Below are 13503 nucleotides of genomic sequence, written 5' to 3'. Positions count from 1 at the left end.
AAAATATATAGTCAATAAAGAACCCACTCTACTCACTATTGTAGATTTACAGCAAGGTTACGCTTTAAAAACTATGCACTTACCTCCTCCTGTGCTGTGAACTCTCCCACACAGGTTCCTCCAAGATTAGCTGTGAATTTCGCTGTTTGTGAATTTTTCCTAAATGCACTCTGATATTCAGAGAGATTTGAACTCGAACAGTAAAGGCAGTAACTGCAGATTCATTGCTGTGTCCGATAGCCGTGTCGGTTTCTTTGTCTAACCATGTGGTTCCTGCCTTGTCCGCCTTCCTCTTTTTTAAAGTGCCGTTGTTTTGATCTTTTCTCCCCCGAAGTTCCAAAACAATACAACAGCATATAAAACTGTAATTGCTGCTCATGGAATTTGAGGAAATCATCTTTAACACTTAAAATACCTGAAAAAAAGGAGCAATCTTATAACCACAATTTTTTACCATCTTCCATCTTGGATTATCCAGAATAAGGTATAATTACTTAAGTTATTATTCCTTATTTGATTAAACTAATTCCTCCAGATGTGATTAAAATTGGTCTTCACACAAATGATAAATTGTCACATTTGCTTTAGGTGTTTGAAAATTAATTTATCTCATTTTACTTTGTAATTCCCTCTAAACCCTTCCTATTCATTTACCCATCCAGATGTTTTTTTAAGTGTTGTAAAAGGCATCTAGATGGGTATATGAATAGGTAGGGTTTAGAGGGAATTACGAAGTAAAATGTGAGAGATTAATTTTCAAACATCTAAAGCAAATGTGATTATTTGTGAAGTCCAATTTTAGTCACGTCTGGAGAAATGAATTTAAATGTTGTAAAAGGCATCTGGATGGGTATAAGAATAGAAAGGGTATAGAAGGATATGGGCCAAGTGCTGGCAAATAGAATTAGATGAATTTAGGATACCTGGTCAGCATGGATGAGTTGAACCGAAGAGTTTGTTTACATGATGTACATCTTTATGACTGTAATTGATGTAAGAGAAGTGAAAGGATTATCACGTGACTCCTTGTGGTCTGAACTCACTCTGATTTATCTTCACTGTGTTGTCAGATCACTGCTGCTACATTCACTCCCATGCCTTTCTTAGCACACTGAGAACAACAGCAGACAATCTTCAGCCCTTTCTGTCTTTGAGTAATGTTTGCTTTTTGAACTATATTCCAAGTTAAGCAGTAATGCCAAATGTATACATATTTTTAAGAACTCTAACTCATGTTTATGGAAATACTTTACAGGTATTCTTTGTGGATTATGGAAACACGGCTAAAGTTGTGATAGATCTATTACGGAATATTCCACATAATCTTCTGGAACTGCCTTTTCAGGTATCGGTCCTATGGCAGATACAATGTCTTTTGTTTGGAAAGTAACTGACAACTAAGCCACTCGCTGTCCCTTAAATAAATTTGTCTCTCCTGATGTGTAAGTTTGAGCAAAGTTGTAAATTGCATGCTAAATGCTTGAGAGAATAGCGTGGATTTATGGAATAAGAATCCAACCATGCAAATTGGCGTTGGGGGACTAGTTGCATGGCTCAGGAGTTTGGTATCTAGGCTGTCATTGCTACAATTGGTGGAGCGAAGAAAATTGCTGATGTGCAAGAGACACTGAATTGGAGAAGTGCAGTCATGGGATTCTTCATTGTAGCTATTAATGTAACCCCCAGAAATTTTTTTTAAAACTTAGTTTCTGGCTAATTAGTTCCTGATTCTTTACAGAATATATTTGAAAACATGTAATGCAAGCTTCCATGTATTTCACTTAATGACATAATTGATTAAGTTTCTCATTTGTTCTGTCACATAGCCTGTAAAATTATGCCAGTTGAATGTTTACCTTGTATGGGTAGTAGTAGTAGTTGGCATTTGTATTCTGGTGGTAAGAGATGGGTTTTCTATTGTGTTCAGGCTCTTCAGTGTCAACTTTGCAATGTCCGTCCTTCTGCATATTCTCTGATACATGGAGATCAGTGGAATGTCAAGGCCAGAAGAAGATTCAGCTCCCTGGTGAAAAACTGTGTACTGCTTGTGAAAGTTTTCTCTGTTGTACATAATGTGCTCCGTGTAGACCTCACCATACAGACTTCCAAACTTGACTGTAATGTACGGGAAATACTCATTAGTGAAGGTTTTGCTGAACCAGCTGAAGAGACTTATGAATCAAAGGTTTGATGTTTACAAGTTAATATTGTTAAATTTTAAACTGTTTATGCAAACTAACACAATTCCAATTTAGAAACTAGGTGGACTTGAGTTTGAATTTAGACCACAAGATGAAAGGACAGAGGTACACCAGTTGGCCTCTCAAGTTTCCTCTGCCAGTCAATGAAATCATGACTCATCTCATTATTCTCGATTTCACATTCCTACCTTATCCTGAGAATTCTTGTTCTCTTTTCTGATTTAAAAAGCTGGTCCTTGAACTGAATGACTCAGCCTTGAAGGTCCTCTTTGATAAAGAATAAACATTGACTTCCATCTGAGAGAAGAGTTTCCTACTCATCTATGCCTTAAATGAGTGACTTTTTTTCTCTGAGATTATGCCCTCTAGTCCTACAGTCTCCAACAGGGGGAAACTGCCTCACTGCATCTACCCTATCAAGTCTTCTAAGAGTCTTGCATATTTCGATAAGGTTGCCTCTCATTCTTCTAAAGTCCAACAAGTACAGACCTATTTCTGAACCAATTGCCTACCCAGCCTCTCCTTATAAGAAAATCCCTGCATATATGAACAAAACTTCATGAACTTTTCTTTTAGACTGCTTCCAATGCCTGTATATCTTTTCTTAGGCAAGACCATCATATCATTTACCTTCTTTATTACCTGCTGAGCTTGAATGCAGAATTTTTGTGATTCATATGTAATGACCTCCTAATCCATCTGTTCTGCAGCTTTTTGTCATCTTTCCCTCATTTTAAAAATACTCAGCTCTCCTATACTTTATACCAAAGTGATTAATCTCTCATTTTCTCACATTATAGTAGTGGAAAGTTGTGTGTAGAGTCTGAGATATAGGGCAAGTGCTTAATGAATACTTATTGTCAGTATTCACATTGGAAAAAGGCAGTGTTAGTGAAAGTATGGAGATACAGGCTGGAAGATTAGATGGATTGAGGTTGACAAAGATGAGGTTTTAACAATTTTGAAAGATCTTAAAATCGATAAGACCCCTGGGTCGGGTGGAATTTATCCTCTGATTCTCTGGGAAGCTAGGGAGGAGCCGGGGCTTAGTTGTTAGCACTGCTGCCTCACAGCGCCAACGTTCTGGGTTTGATTCCTGTCTCGGGCGATTGTCTGTGTGGAGTTTGCACGTGCTCCCAGTGTCTGCATGGGTTTCCTCCGGGTGCTTCAGTTTCCTCCCACAATCCAAAGATGTACAGGTTAGGTGGATTGACTGTGCTAAATTGTCCATAGTGTTAGATGCATTAGTCAGGGGTAAACATAGGCAAATGGGTCAGTGTGGACTTGCTGGCCGAAGGGCCTGTTTCCATACTGTAGGGAATCTAATCTAAATATTCACAAAGCTGAAGAGATTGCAGAGCCTTTGGCTTTGATCTTTATGTCATCATTGGCATTACTCCTGTCAACACAGGACTGGAAGATAGCAAATGTTGTTCCTTTGTTTAAGAAGGGGAGTCGGACAACCCTGGTAATTATAGGCCAGTGAGCCTTACTTCGATTTTGGGTAAGGTGTTGGAAAAAGTTATGAGAGAGGATTTCTAATCATCTAGAAAGGAATAATTTGATTAGGGATAGTCAACATGGTTTTGTGAAGGGTAGGTTGTGCCTTATTTACCTTTTGAGTTCTTTGAGAAGGTGACAAAGCATGTGGATGAAGGTAAAGCAGTTCATCTGGTGTATATGGACTTCAGTAAGGTGTTTGATAAGGTTGCACACAGTAGGCTATTGCACAAAATACAGAGTTTTGGGGTTGAAGGTGTTTTAGTGGTTTAGATCAGAAATTGGTTAGCTGAAAGAAGACAGAGGGTGATGGTTGATGGGAAATGTTCATCCTGGAGCTCGGTTTCCAGTGATGTGGCGCAAGGATCTGTTTTGGGTCCACTGCTGTTTGTCATTCGCATAAATGACCTGGATGTGGACGTAGAAGGATAGGTTATTAAATTTGTGGATGACACTAAGGTAGGCACAGTTGTGGCTAGAGCTGAAGGATGTTGTGGGTTACAGAGGGACGTAGATAAGATGCAGAGCTGGCCAAATGGAGTTTAATGCCAAAAAGTGTGAGGTAGTTCACTTTGAAAGAAATAACAGGGATGCAGAGTACTGGGCTAATGGTAAAATTCTTGGCAGTGTAGATGAACAGAGAGATCTTGGTATCTAAGTGCATAATTCCCTGAAAGTTACCACCCAGGTTGGTAGGAAGGCATATGGTGCATTGGCGTTTATTGGTAAGGGGATTGAGTTTTGGAGCCACGAGGTCAAGCTTCTGCTGTACAAGACACTGGTAAGGCTGCACCTGGAGTATTGCATGCAGTTCTAGGCACTGCATTACAGGAAGGATGTGGAAGCTTTGGAAAGGGTTCAGAGGAGATTTACAAGGATGTTGCCTGGTATGGAAGGAAGGTCTTACGAGGAAAGGCTGAGGGAACTGAGACTGCTTTTGTTGAAAAGAAGAAGGTTGAGAAGTAACTTAATCAAGACATCTGAGATAATCAGAGGGTTAGGTAGGGTGAACAGTGAGAGGCTTTTTCTTTGGATGGTGAAGGCTAACATGAGGGGACATATCTTTAAATTGAGGGGTGAAAGATTTAGGGCAGATATTGGGGATAGTTTCTTCACTCACTAGTAGGGGTGTGGAACGGCCTGCCTACAACAGTACAGGACTCGCCGACATGAAGGGCGTTTAAATGGTCAATGGACATACATATGGATAATAATGAAACGGTGTAGGTTGGATGGGTATCAGAATATTTTCACAGGTTGGCGCAACATCAAGGGCTGGAAGGCCTGTACTGTGCTGTACATTCCATGTTCTATATTCCATCCAGATTTTTGCCATTCACTTAATCAGCTTTCCCTTTGTCGACTATCTCTGTCATCTTCACCACTTGCCTTCCCATGTGTTTTTGTGTTATCTGCAAACTTAGCAAGTGTACATTCACTTGGTCACCCAAATTACTATATTTTAAACAGTTGTGGTTACTGGTTACAAGAAAACCAGTGATATTAGATCCACTGGTTCTCTTTTATTCATCCTGCTTGTTACCTTCTCAAATGCTTGAAAAAAATTAAAAAGTATTATCATGAAGCCATGCTTATTCTTAATTATATTCTATATTTTCGAATAGCACATCACGGTGGCTCAGTGATCAGCATTGCTGCCTCAACACCAGGCACCTGGGTTCAATTCCAGCCTTGAGTCTGTGGAGTTTGCACATTTTCCTAGTGTCTGTGTGGGTTTCCTCCAGGTGCTCTACTTTTCTCCCCCAAACCAAAGATTAGATTACTTACAGTGTGGAAACTGTAATCCAACAAGTCCACACCGACCCACCGAAGCGCAACCCACCCATACCCCTACGTTTACCCCTTTACCTAACACTACGGGCAATTTATCCTGGCCAGTTCACCTAACCTGCACATCTTTGGACTGTGGGAGGAAACCGGAGCACCCGGAGGAAAGCCACGCAGACACGGGGAGAACGTGCAAACTCCATACAGTCAGTCGCCTGAGTCAGGAACTGAACCCGGGTCTCCGGCGCTGTGTGCCACCGTGCCGCCCACAATGTGCAGGTTAGATGGATTGCCCACGCTAAATTGGCCCATAGTATCCAGGGATGTGCTGGCTAGGTGGATTAGACATGGGAGATGGATAGATACAGGATCAGTATGGACTCGATGAACTGAATAGTCTTCGTCCACACTAGGAATTCTATGACTACTCTATAAAATTATTAATTCCTTTAGAATGGACCAAAATGATAGTGTGCTACATTGGAAAACTCCCTGATGATTGGAAAATAGCTAAAGTTGAAGGATTCCTGGAAGATTAGTACCAGTACATCTACTATCTCCATAAAATCCTAGGATGTAACCCTTGAGATCCAGGAGAATGTAGCAGCCATTTCTTTCTCAGTACTTTTTATACTGCCCTAATATGTCATATGTGTTTCCTCCTTGCCTTTGGATGCTTGCTTGTTTAATTTCTTCAGAATGCTATTAGTGTCTCTACTATGAAGGTGATGCCAAGGATTTAGTCAACTGCTTTACCATTTCCTGGTTTCTCATTGTTATTTCCCTAGCTGCCTGTGAGTCACCTCACGAGTGTTAGGCAATCTGTGTAAGAGAGAACTTCACTACTACCCTATGACAATCAGCAGCATTTCCACTATTGAACTCCCCTACTGCTAGCATTTTTGGGCTTACCACTGACCAAAATCTCAACTGAATCAGTTGTGCAAATACTATGGTTTAGAAGCTTGTAGTTCTGTGCTAAGTAACTTGCTAACTGTCTTCCAAAAGCCTGTCCACCACATACAAGGCAGAAGTCAACTGTGTGATGCAAAAGTCTCCAATTGGTTGGATGGGTGTAGCTTTGACAATGTTCAGTATATTTGACACTATTTGTGACAAAACAGACTATCTGACTGACATACTATCCACCACATGCTGCATTCACACCTTCCATGATTGACACACAGAGTAATGGTGTTCCAGACTTCGAACTGTACCTGTTATTGGGTCAATGTCCTGGGAGTCTCCCCCACCCATCAAAACTAAGGGGACATATTTTTAAGATGAGAGGAGAAAGATTGAAAAAAGACATGAGGGCTGATTTTTTTTTTAACACACAGAATGGCTCAAGTATGTTATGAACTGCCAGAGAAAGTGGTGGATACAGGTAGTTATAACATTTAAAAGACGTTCACATTAGTTTATGAATAGGAAAGGTTGGAGGGATATGAGCCAAAGTGCAGGCAGGTGGAACTAGTTAAGTTTGGTAACATATTCGGGGTGGATTGGTTGGACCAAGGGGTTTGTTTCCATGCTCCGATTCTCTGACTTTAATCCCTCAGCACCTTTCTAACCTGGCAAACACAACACCACCTTTGAAACATCATCTCCTTTCATTTGCCAACACAAATATAATGTCATCTATTATACTGTATAGTAATAGATAAAGTATATGTTTCCTGATGAGTTTCACAAAAATTTTACTGTCATAAAATAAGTCTCACTCCTCATTAATGTCACTGATGTATCTTTTGAGTTCTTCGAATATGTGATAACTTACATTGCAGTTGGTTAAAAATTTGACTAAGTGAATAATTCATACTTGTGCATGTTTTTTTTTGCTGCGAATTTTCTTCTGTTAGTCCACTGACATCTTGTCACTGTATTCCTGAGCGGGTTATATTACTAAAAGAGGTGTGTTATGAGCAAGTATGTGACCAAACCTTTTCTGATTGACTTGTAAGTGCTGCTAATCGGAGTTGTGGAGTTAGCAATTAGCAGTTCATTTTTACTTTCTCACAAGAAAGATGGTGACGGCACTTACCAGTCTCAACCATCAGTTTGGCAAGAACAAACCATATTCAAGGTGTATCAAGCCTGGGATATTCCTGATAGTGAATATGCAAACAAATCTTTTATGAGTAAAACTGCTTTTAGTTTTTGCTTGCTGTTCAAATGATGTCACTGTTTAGATTGCAAGTTTGCTCGCTGAGGTGGTAGATTTGTTCTCAGACTTTCATCACTATGCTAGGTAACAAAATCAGTGAGCATCTGATGAAGCGCTGGTGTTCTGTCCCGCTTGCTTCAGACCCATAGTCTACCTATACAACGTATTCAGGAACAACGGGCATCTAATAAGCGCAGTCGCCTGATTCCTGCACAAGAGACCTAAACAAAAAAAACACAACATGCCCAGAGACTCTAGCCACCCTGCCATACATTAAAGACTTCTGAGATGATGACCAGACTACTCTGGCCCTGAAGCATCATGGTAGCCCACAAACTTAGGCACATACTGAAACAGCTCCTGATGAATTTAAAGGAATCTGTACCAATAACCAGCAGAATGAACGTCATATACAACATACCCTGCAAGGACTACGACAAACGTTATATTAGAAGATGGGTAGGAAACTAGCCAGCAGGATACATGGAAACATGAACACCAACTAGCCCCCAAAAGACGTGGCCAACTATCACTAGTATCGATACACATTGATGAAGAGGGACACCAGTTCGAATACATCTATCCTGGGACAGGCTAAACGAAGATATGCACGGGGATCCCTAGAGGCCTGGCATTCAAACAGGGACTCCACCAACAAACGCATTGATTTGGACCCTATTTACCAACCTCTTAGAAAAAGAACTGGAAGTGATATCACCCTCCATAACAGACCAAAACACATGAATAGAAAGCAGGAGAGAACACCAGTACTTCATAGGAGGCTCACTGATAATGTTCGAAGAGAAAGTGAGGTCTGCAGATGCTGGAGTATCAGAGCTGAAAATGTGTTGCTGGAAAAGCGCAGCAGGTCAGGCAGCATTCAAGGAACAGGAAATTCGATGTTTCGGGCATAAGCCCTTCATCAGGAATGAGGAAAGTGTGTCCAGCAGGCTAAGATAAAAGGTAGGGAGGAGGGACTTGGGGGAGGGGCGATGGAGATGTGATAGGTGGAAGGAGGTCAAGGTGAGGGTGATAGGCCGGAGTGGGGGTGGGGCAGAGAGGTCAGGAAGAAGATTGCAGGTTAGGAAGGCAGTGCTGAGTTCGAGGGATTTGACTGAGACAAGGTGGGGGGAGGAGAAATGAGGAAACTGGAGAAATATATGATGTTACCTAGCATGGTGATGAAATGTCTGAGAACAAATCTACCAGCTCAACGAGCAAACATAAAACCTAATCCACAACCTGAGTTACAAGTAGTCTTTAAATTCGCAGATATCAGAGTTTATTTGGGCCCGACAGGGAAGTGGAGTTTAGGCCACAGTCCCATGAACCAAGATGTTCTTGATTGATGGAGTTGACTTCAGGGACCAAATGATGTTCTTCTCGTATTGTTTCTTACTTGTATTTCCTGAAATAATCTAACATTCTGCCATTTCAACATGAATCTGTTTTGCATAGATAAGTCATGAGCAGCTGAAGACCATATTAGACTCTTCTCTGCAAGAAAAATTGGGCTTAACTCAAAAAACTGTGTGGACCCAGAAGGAAGAAGACTGGAAACATATTCAGACACTAATACAGAAGTTCTCCTCTTCTAAACTGGGTTTTCCATCTTCAACGGTAAAGTCAAAAGTAGAAGTGACTGGAGATGTTCAGCAGGTCTTGCAGCATCTGTGGAGAAAAATCATTTAATGTTTCGGGTTCAATGACCCTATCTCAGAACTAATGGTAGCCAAGAAAAGATTGTTTTTTATGCATAAGAGAGGGTGTGGGAGGGGGTAAGGAGTAAATGATGGGTGCAGATAGAGCCCAAAAAGAGAAAAACAGATGGACAGACAACAAAGCAGATAATGATTGGCCTGAGAGGATGATTAGCTATTAGTGAACAACTAGTGGATAATGATGGGTAGTGTGAAATAGCAAACTGTGATAACAAGTGCAGATAAATAGCTTATGCTTGAAATGTCAAACCTCCTGCTCCTTAGATGCTGCCTGACTTGCTGTACTTTTACAGCACCACACTTTTTGACTCTGATCTTCAGCATCTGCAGTCCTCACTTTGTCCTGTGTGATATAACAAGGCCTGGTGTGTGGGGGTTGGGGTAAGCACAAACGAAGATGCCTCAAACTTTGTGGCTGCCTTTTAGATGGAATGTTAATTTCAACAATTTTAGGGCTTGAGGGCTAAGGTCATTGAACCTGAAACATAAATGCTGATTTCTGTCACAGATCCTGCCAAACCTGTTGAGCCTTTCCAGCATTTTTTTTAATGATTTCCAGCATCCGCAGTTCTTTTGGTTTTTATTCAAGATAAAGTAATTGTTGCTAATAAAATTATCATTTAAATTTAGAAATTAGAGCAACCTTTTGAAATTGTAGTTTACAGGAAGCTCATTACTCATTGGATTGTCTTTTTTTGTTTGCTAGGTTCATTTGCATGGTCCCTATAGTCCCTATGAGACAAAGTTTCATAGCATGACTACAATGTCCAGGTTCAGGTATGGGAAAGAATCTTCTAGAGTATAAAATTTGCTGGTGTTGAACTGAAGGGACTTTCTTGTGTTTAGAGAATGTACTTTTTAAGTAGATGTTTCAATTCTGTTAAAATACTGAGGAACTTCTTAGTGCTTTTGCAGATTAACCTCAAAGGCTTTGGTGTTACTAGTGCACTTCAATAATAGCGACAGCAAGATCACTTCATTGTGCTCGAGTAGTGTGCTATTTTATGCGATATCCTTATTTTAAGGGATGCAAGGCACAATATTTGAGGTCTCAGAACAAGTGAAGCAAAGCTGTGTTCATACCAAAACCCTTACTGAAAGAAAACACTTTTTATAAAGTAGCATAAAGAGGAGTTCAGGAGAGCTTATTCCAAAGCTGCAGTCAGAGAAGTGATACTAAGGAGGAATGCTCCCCCTGTTGAAGACCTGTATCCACTTAGGAATCTGGTTAGAAGTCTATCTGGGTGGGGGTCATTGGTGCAGATTTGTGCAATCTTGCACATCTGTAGCATACCAGAAGATACAAAATATATGTTCTGAAATCATGAGGTTCTCCATTTATTGTGAGTGACTCGGTTTGAGAGTCTTGAGAGTTCATCTCGGAGTCAGAAGATTGTGAGCTCAAGTCCTGTTCCAAAGACCTGAGTGCAAAATCGAAGCTGATACTAAGATGGAGTATTGAAGGAGGGTTGCATGATGAGAGTGCCATCTTTTGAATGATGTCTTGAGTTGAAGTACTGCCTGCCTTCTCAAATGATGTAAAAGACTTTGTAACACTAGTTTAGCTAAGAACAGGGAAGTAATCACTGGTGCCCTAATCATTATTTATCCTTTACTCAAAGTCCCAAAAACAGTCTGACAGGACATTATTTTATTTCTGTTATTTTAGAACTTTTAAATGCTTATTGATTGTCTCATTTTAATGTTAAAACAACTGCACTTAAAGACCAAACCACCATAAGAGATAGTTCATTCAGCCTATCAAGTCTGATCTGCCATTCAGTGATATCCTGGTTAGAGACAAAAAAAAACTGCAGAATGCTGGACTCCAGGGTAGACAAGCAGGAGGTTGGAAGAGCACAGCAAACCAGGCAGCATCAGCAGGTGAAGAAGTCGATGTTTCAAATGTAACCCTTCTTCAGGGTTACACTCAATGTCGACTTCTTCACCTCCTGATGCTGCCTAGCTTGCTGTGTTCTTCCAGCCTCCTGCTTGTCTACATTCAATGATATCATAGCTGATCCATTGATCCTTAACTCCACTTTCCTGTCTTTTCCCTTTTAACCTTGATTCTCTTAGAGATCAAAAATCTCTATCTCAGCTTTGAAAATGACTTAATGACCCAGTCTTGACTGTGCATTGTGGTAAAAAAAGTCCAGAGATTGACTACTCTTTAAGAAATTCCCCCTCAACTCTGTTTTAAATCTGTGATCCCTTACTCTGAGAATCTGCCATCTGGTCCTTGACTGTCCTACAAGGGGAAACAACCTTTCTGCATCTATCTTGACACGTCCCCTAAGATTGCATCTTATTCTCTCAATTTACAACTTTTCAAAATTTTGTTTTGTGGCAAACTTTTTGAAATTGTCTCCACACCCAGATCTAGACTGGGGGCTAGGGTGGCACGGTGGCTCAGTGGTTAGCACTGCTGCCTCACATTGCCAAAGACCCGGGTTCGATTCCAGTCTTGGGTGACTATCTGTGTGGAGTTTGCACGTTCTCCCTATCTGAGCTTGGGTTTCCTCCAGGTGCTTTGGTTTCCTACCACAGTCCAAAACTGTGCATGTAAGGTGGATTGGCCATGCTAAATTGCCCCATAGTATCCAGGACTGTGTAGGATAGATGGGTTTGCCATGCTAAATGCAGGTTTATGAGAATAGGGTGGGGGCTGGGTCTGGTTGGCTTGCTGTTTGGAGGGTCAGATGACCAGTCTTTTTCCGCACTATAACGATTCTATGATTCCTGTAAGGCTACTACCAATACATTCACTGTCTCTGTCACTACTTTCTTCAATATCTTTAGGAGGACCCAGGGACTTGTTGATCTTTAGCTTCATTAGCTTCCAAAGTACTTACTGTCTGGTGATGTTGCTCATTTTATTTTCTGTCCTTCTTTTGCTCCTCAAATATTTAATAATTTTGAAATGCCTTTAGTGTCTCCTACTGTAAAGACTGATACAAAGATCGATTCAACTCCTTTGCCATTTCTTGGTTCCCCATTATTATTTCCCCATACTCATTATCTTTGTTCACTTTGGCCTCTTTCTTCTTATCTTTGAAGTCTTGTTCCGCTTGAAATTACTTGCAAGTTTATCTTCTCCTTCTATATTATTTTTAAATACTTAAAACATAACTCAAAGATCCATCCCCTATTTTAAGTGATAGAAAACTCATTTGTTTGCATTTATAGAATTGAATGAAATCAGTTGAGAAGCATGTTTGAGTTGTTTTTATTGAAAAAGGAAATTGCTTTTTTTTTGCAAATAGCTTTTTTCTGTCAAACATGGTTTCATTTTTAATTTTGTCACAGAAATGTTTGGATTGAGAAAGAAAGTATAAATTCAGTCTCCCTGAACAATGCTCCTGAAGATACTCACCAGAGGATGCTCATTGGTGCATCAGTATCAGTAAATACATCAGGTATTTATCAAGCTGCTTCAGACAAGGTTGTTGTGTAATTATGTTTGTAATCTAATTTTTGTTGTGATTTTGCAATTAGAGGTAAAGTAAATTTAAAATTCTATTCACTGTACATTGATTATGAGTATTTAATAGTGTGTGTAAGAACACAAGAAATGGGAGCAGGAGAGAGCTGTCTGGTCCTTCATGCCTGCTCCGTCATTCATTGAGATCTTGGCTGATCTTTTCATGGACTTAGCTTCAATTACCCATCCTCTCACCATAACCCTTAGTTATTTTACTGTTCAAAAATCTGTCTTTGCCTTAAAAACATTCAATGAGGTAGCCTCAGTTAATTCACTGAGCAGGGAATTCCACAGATTCATGACTCTTTGGGTGAAAAAGTTCCACCTCAACTCAGACCTACATAGGCTGCTTTTTAGTTTGAGGCTGTGTCCCCCTATTTCTAGTTTCATCTGTCAGTGGAAACAACTTCCTCACTTCTATCTATGATGAAATTGTATAATGGCTTTTATTATGTTTGTTCTCTTGAAAATGAACAGTTTTTGAAAATTTGATTAGAGATGGCATATTTTAAAGAATGGTAATTTAGATATCTGTAGAATTATTGAAAACATTACCTAATTCATGCCAAATATGATTTCACGGTGCTACAGTTCCTGCTTCATAAATCATATCACTGGATCCACTCTCTGATTCCCGACTCA

At 40.1% G+C, this 13503-nt stretch overlaps 1 protein-coding gene across 1 annotated transcript in view; it reads left to right on the top strand.

Annotated features, from left to right (window-relative positions):
* The window catches only part of tdrd9 (tudor domain containing 9), a 139370-nt gene that overhangs the window by 108487 nt on the left and 17380 nt on the right, over positions 1-13503 (top strand). The window contains 5 exon segments of the mRNA XM_060828974.1: positions 1256-1345; positions 1928-2185; positions 9115-9276; positions 10084-10154; positions 12687-12796. Coding sequence (XP_060684957.1) covers positions 1256-1345; positions 1928-2185; positions 9115-9276; positions 10084-10154; positions 12687-12796 — 691 coding nt within the window.

Source organism: Hemiscyllium ocellatum, chromosome 8, assembly GCF_020745735.1.
Source record: "Hemiscyllium ocellatum isolate sHemOce1 chromosome 8, sHemOce1.pat.X.cur, whole genome shotgun sequence".
NCBI classification, from domain to species: domain Eukaryota; kingdom Metazoa; phylum Chordata; class Chondrichthyes; order Orectolobiformes; family Hemiscylliidae; genus Hemiscyllium; species Hemiscyllium ocellatum.
The sequence above is the reverse complement of the archived record's forward strand: the minus strand, read 5'-3'. Positions and strand labels throughout refer to the sequence as shown.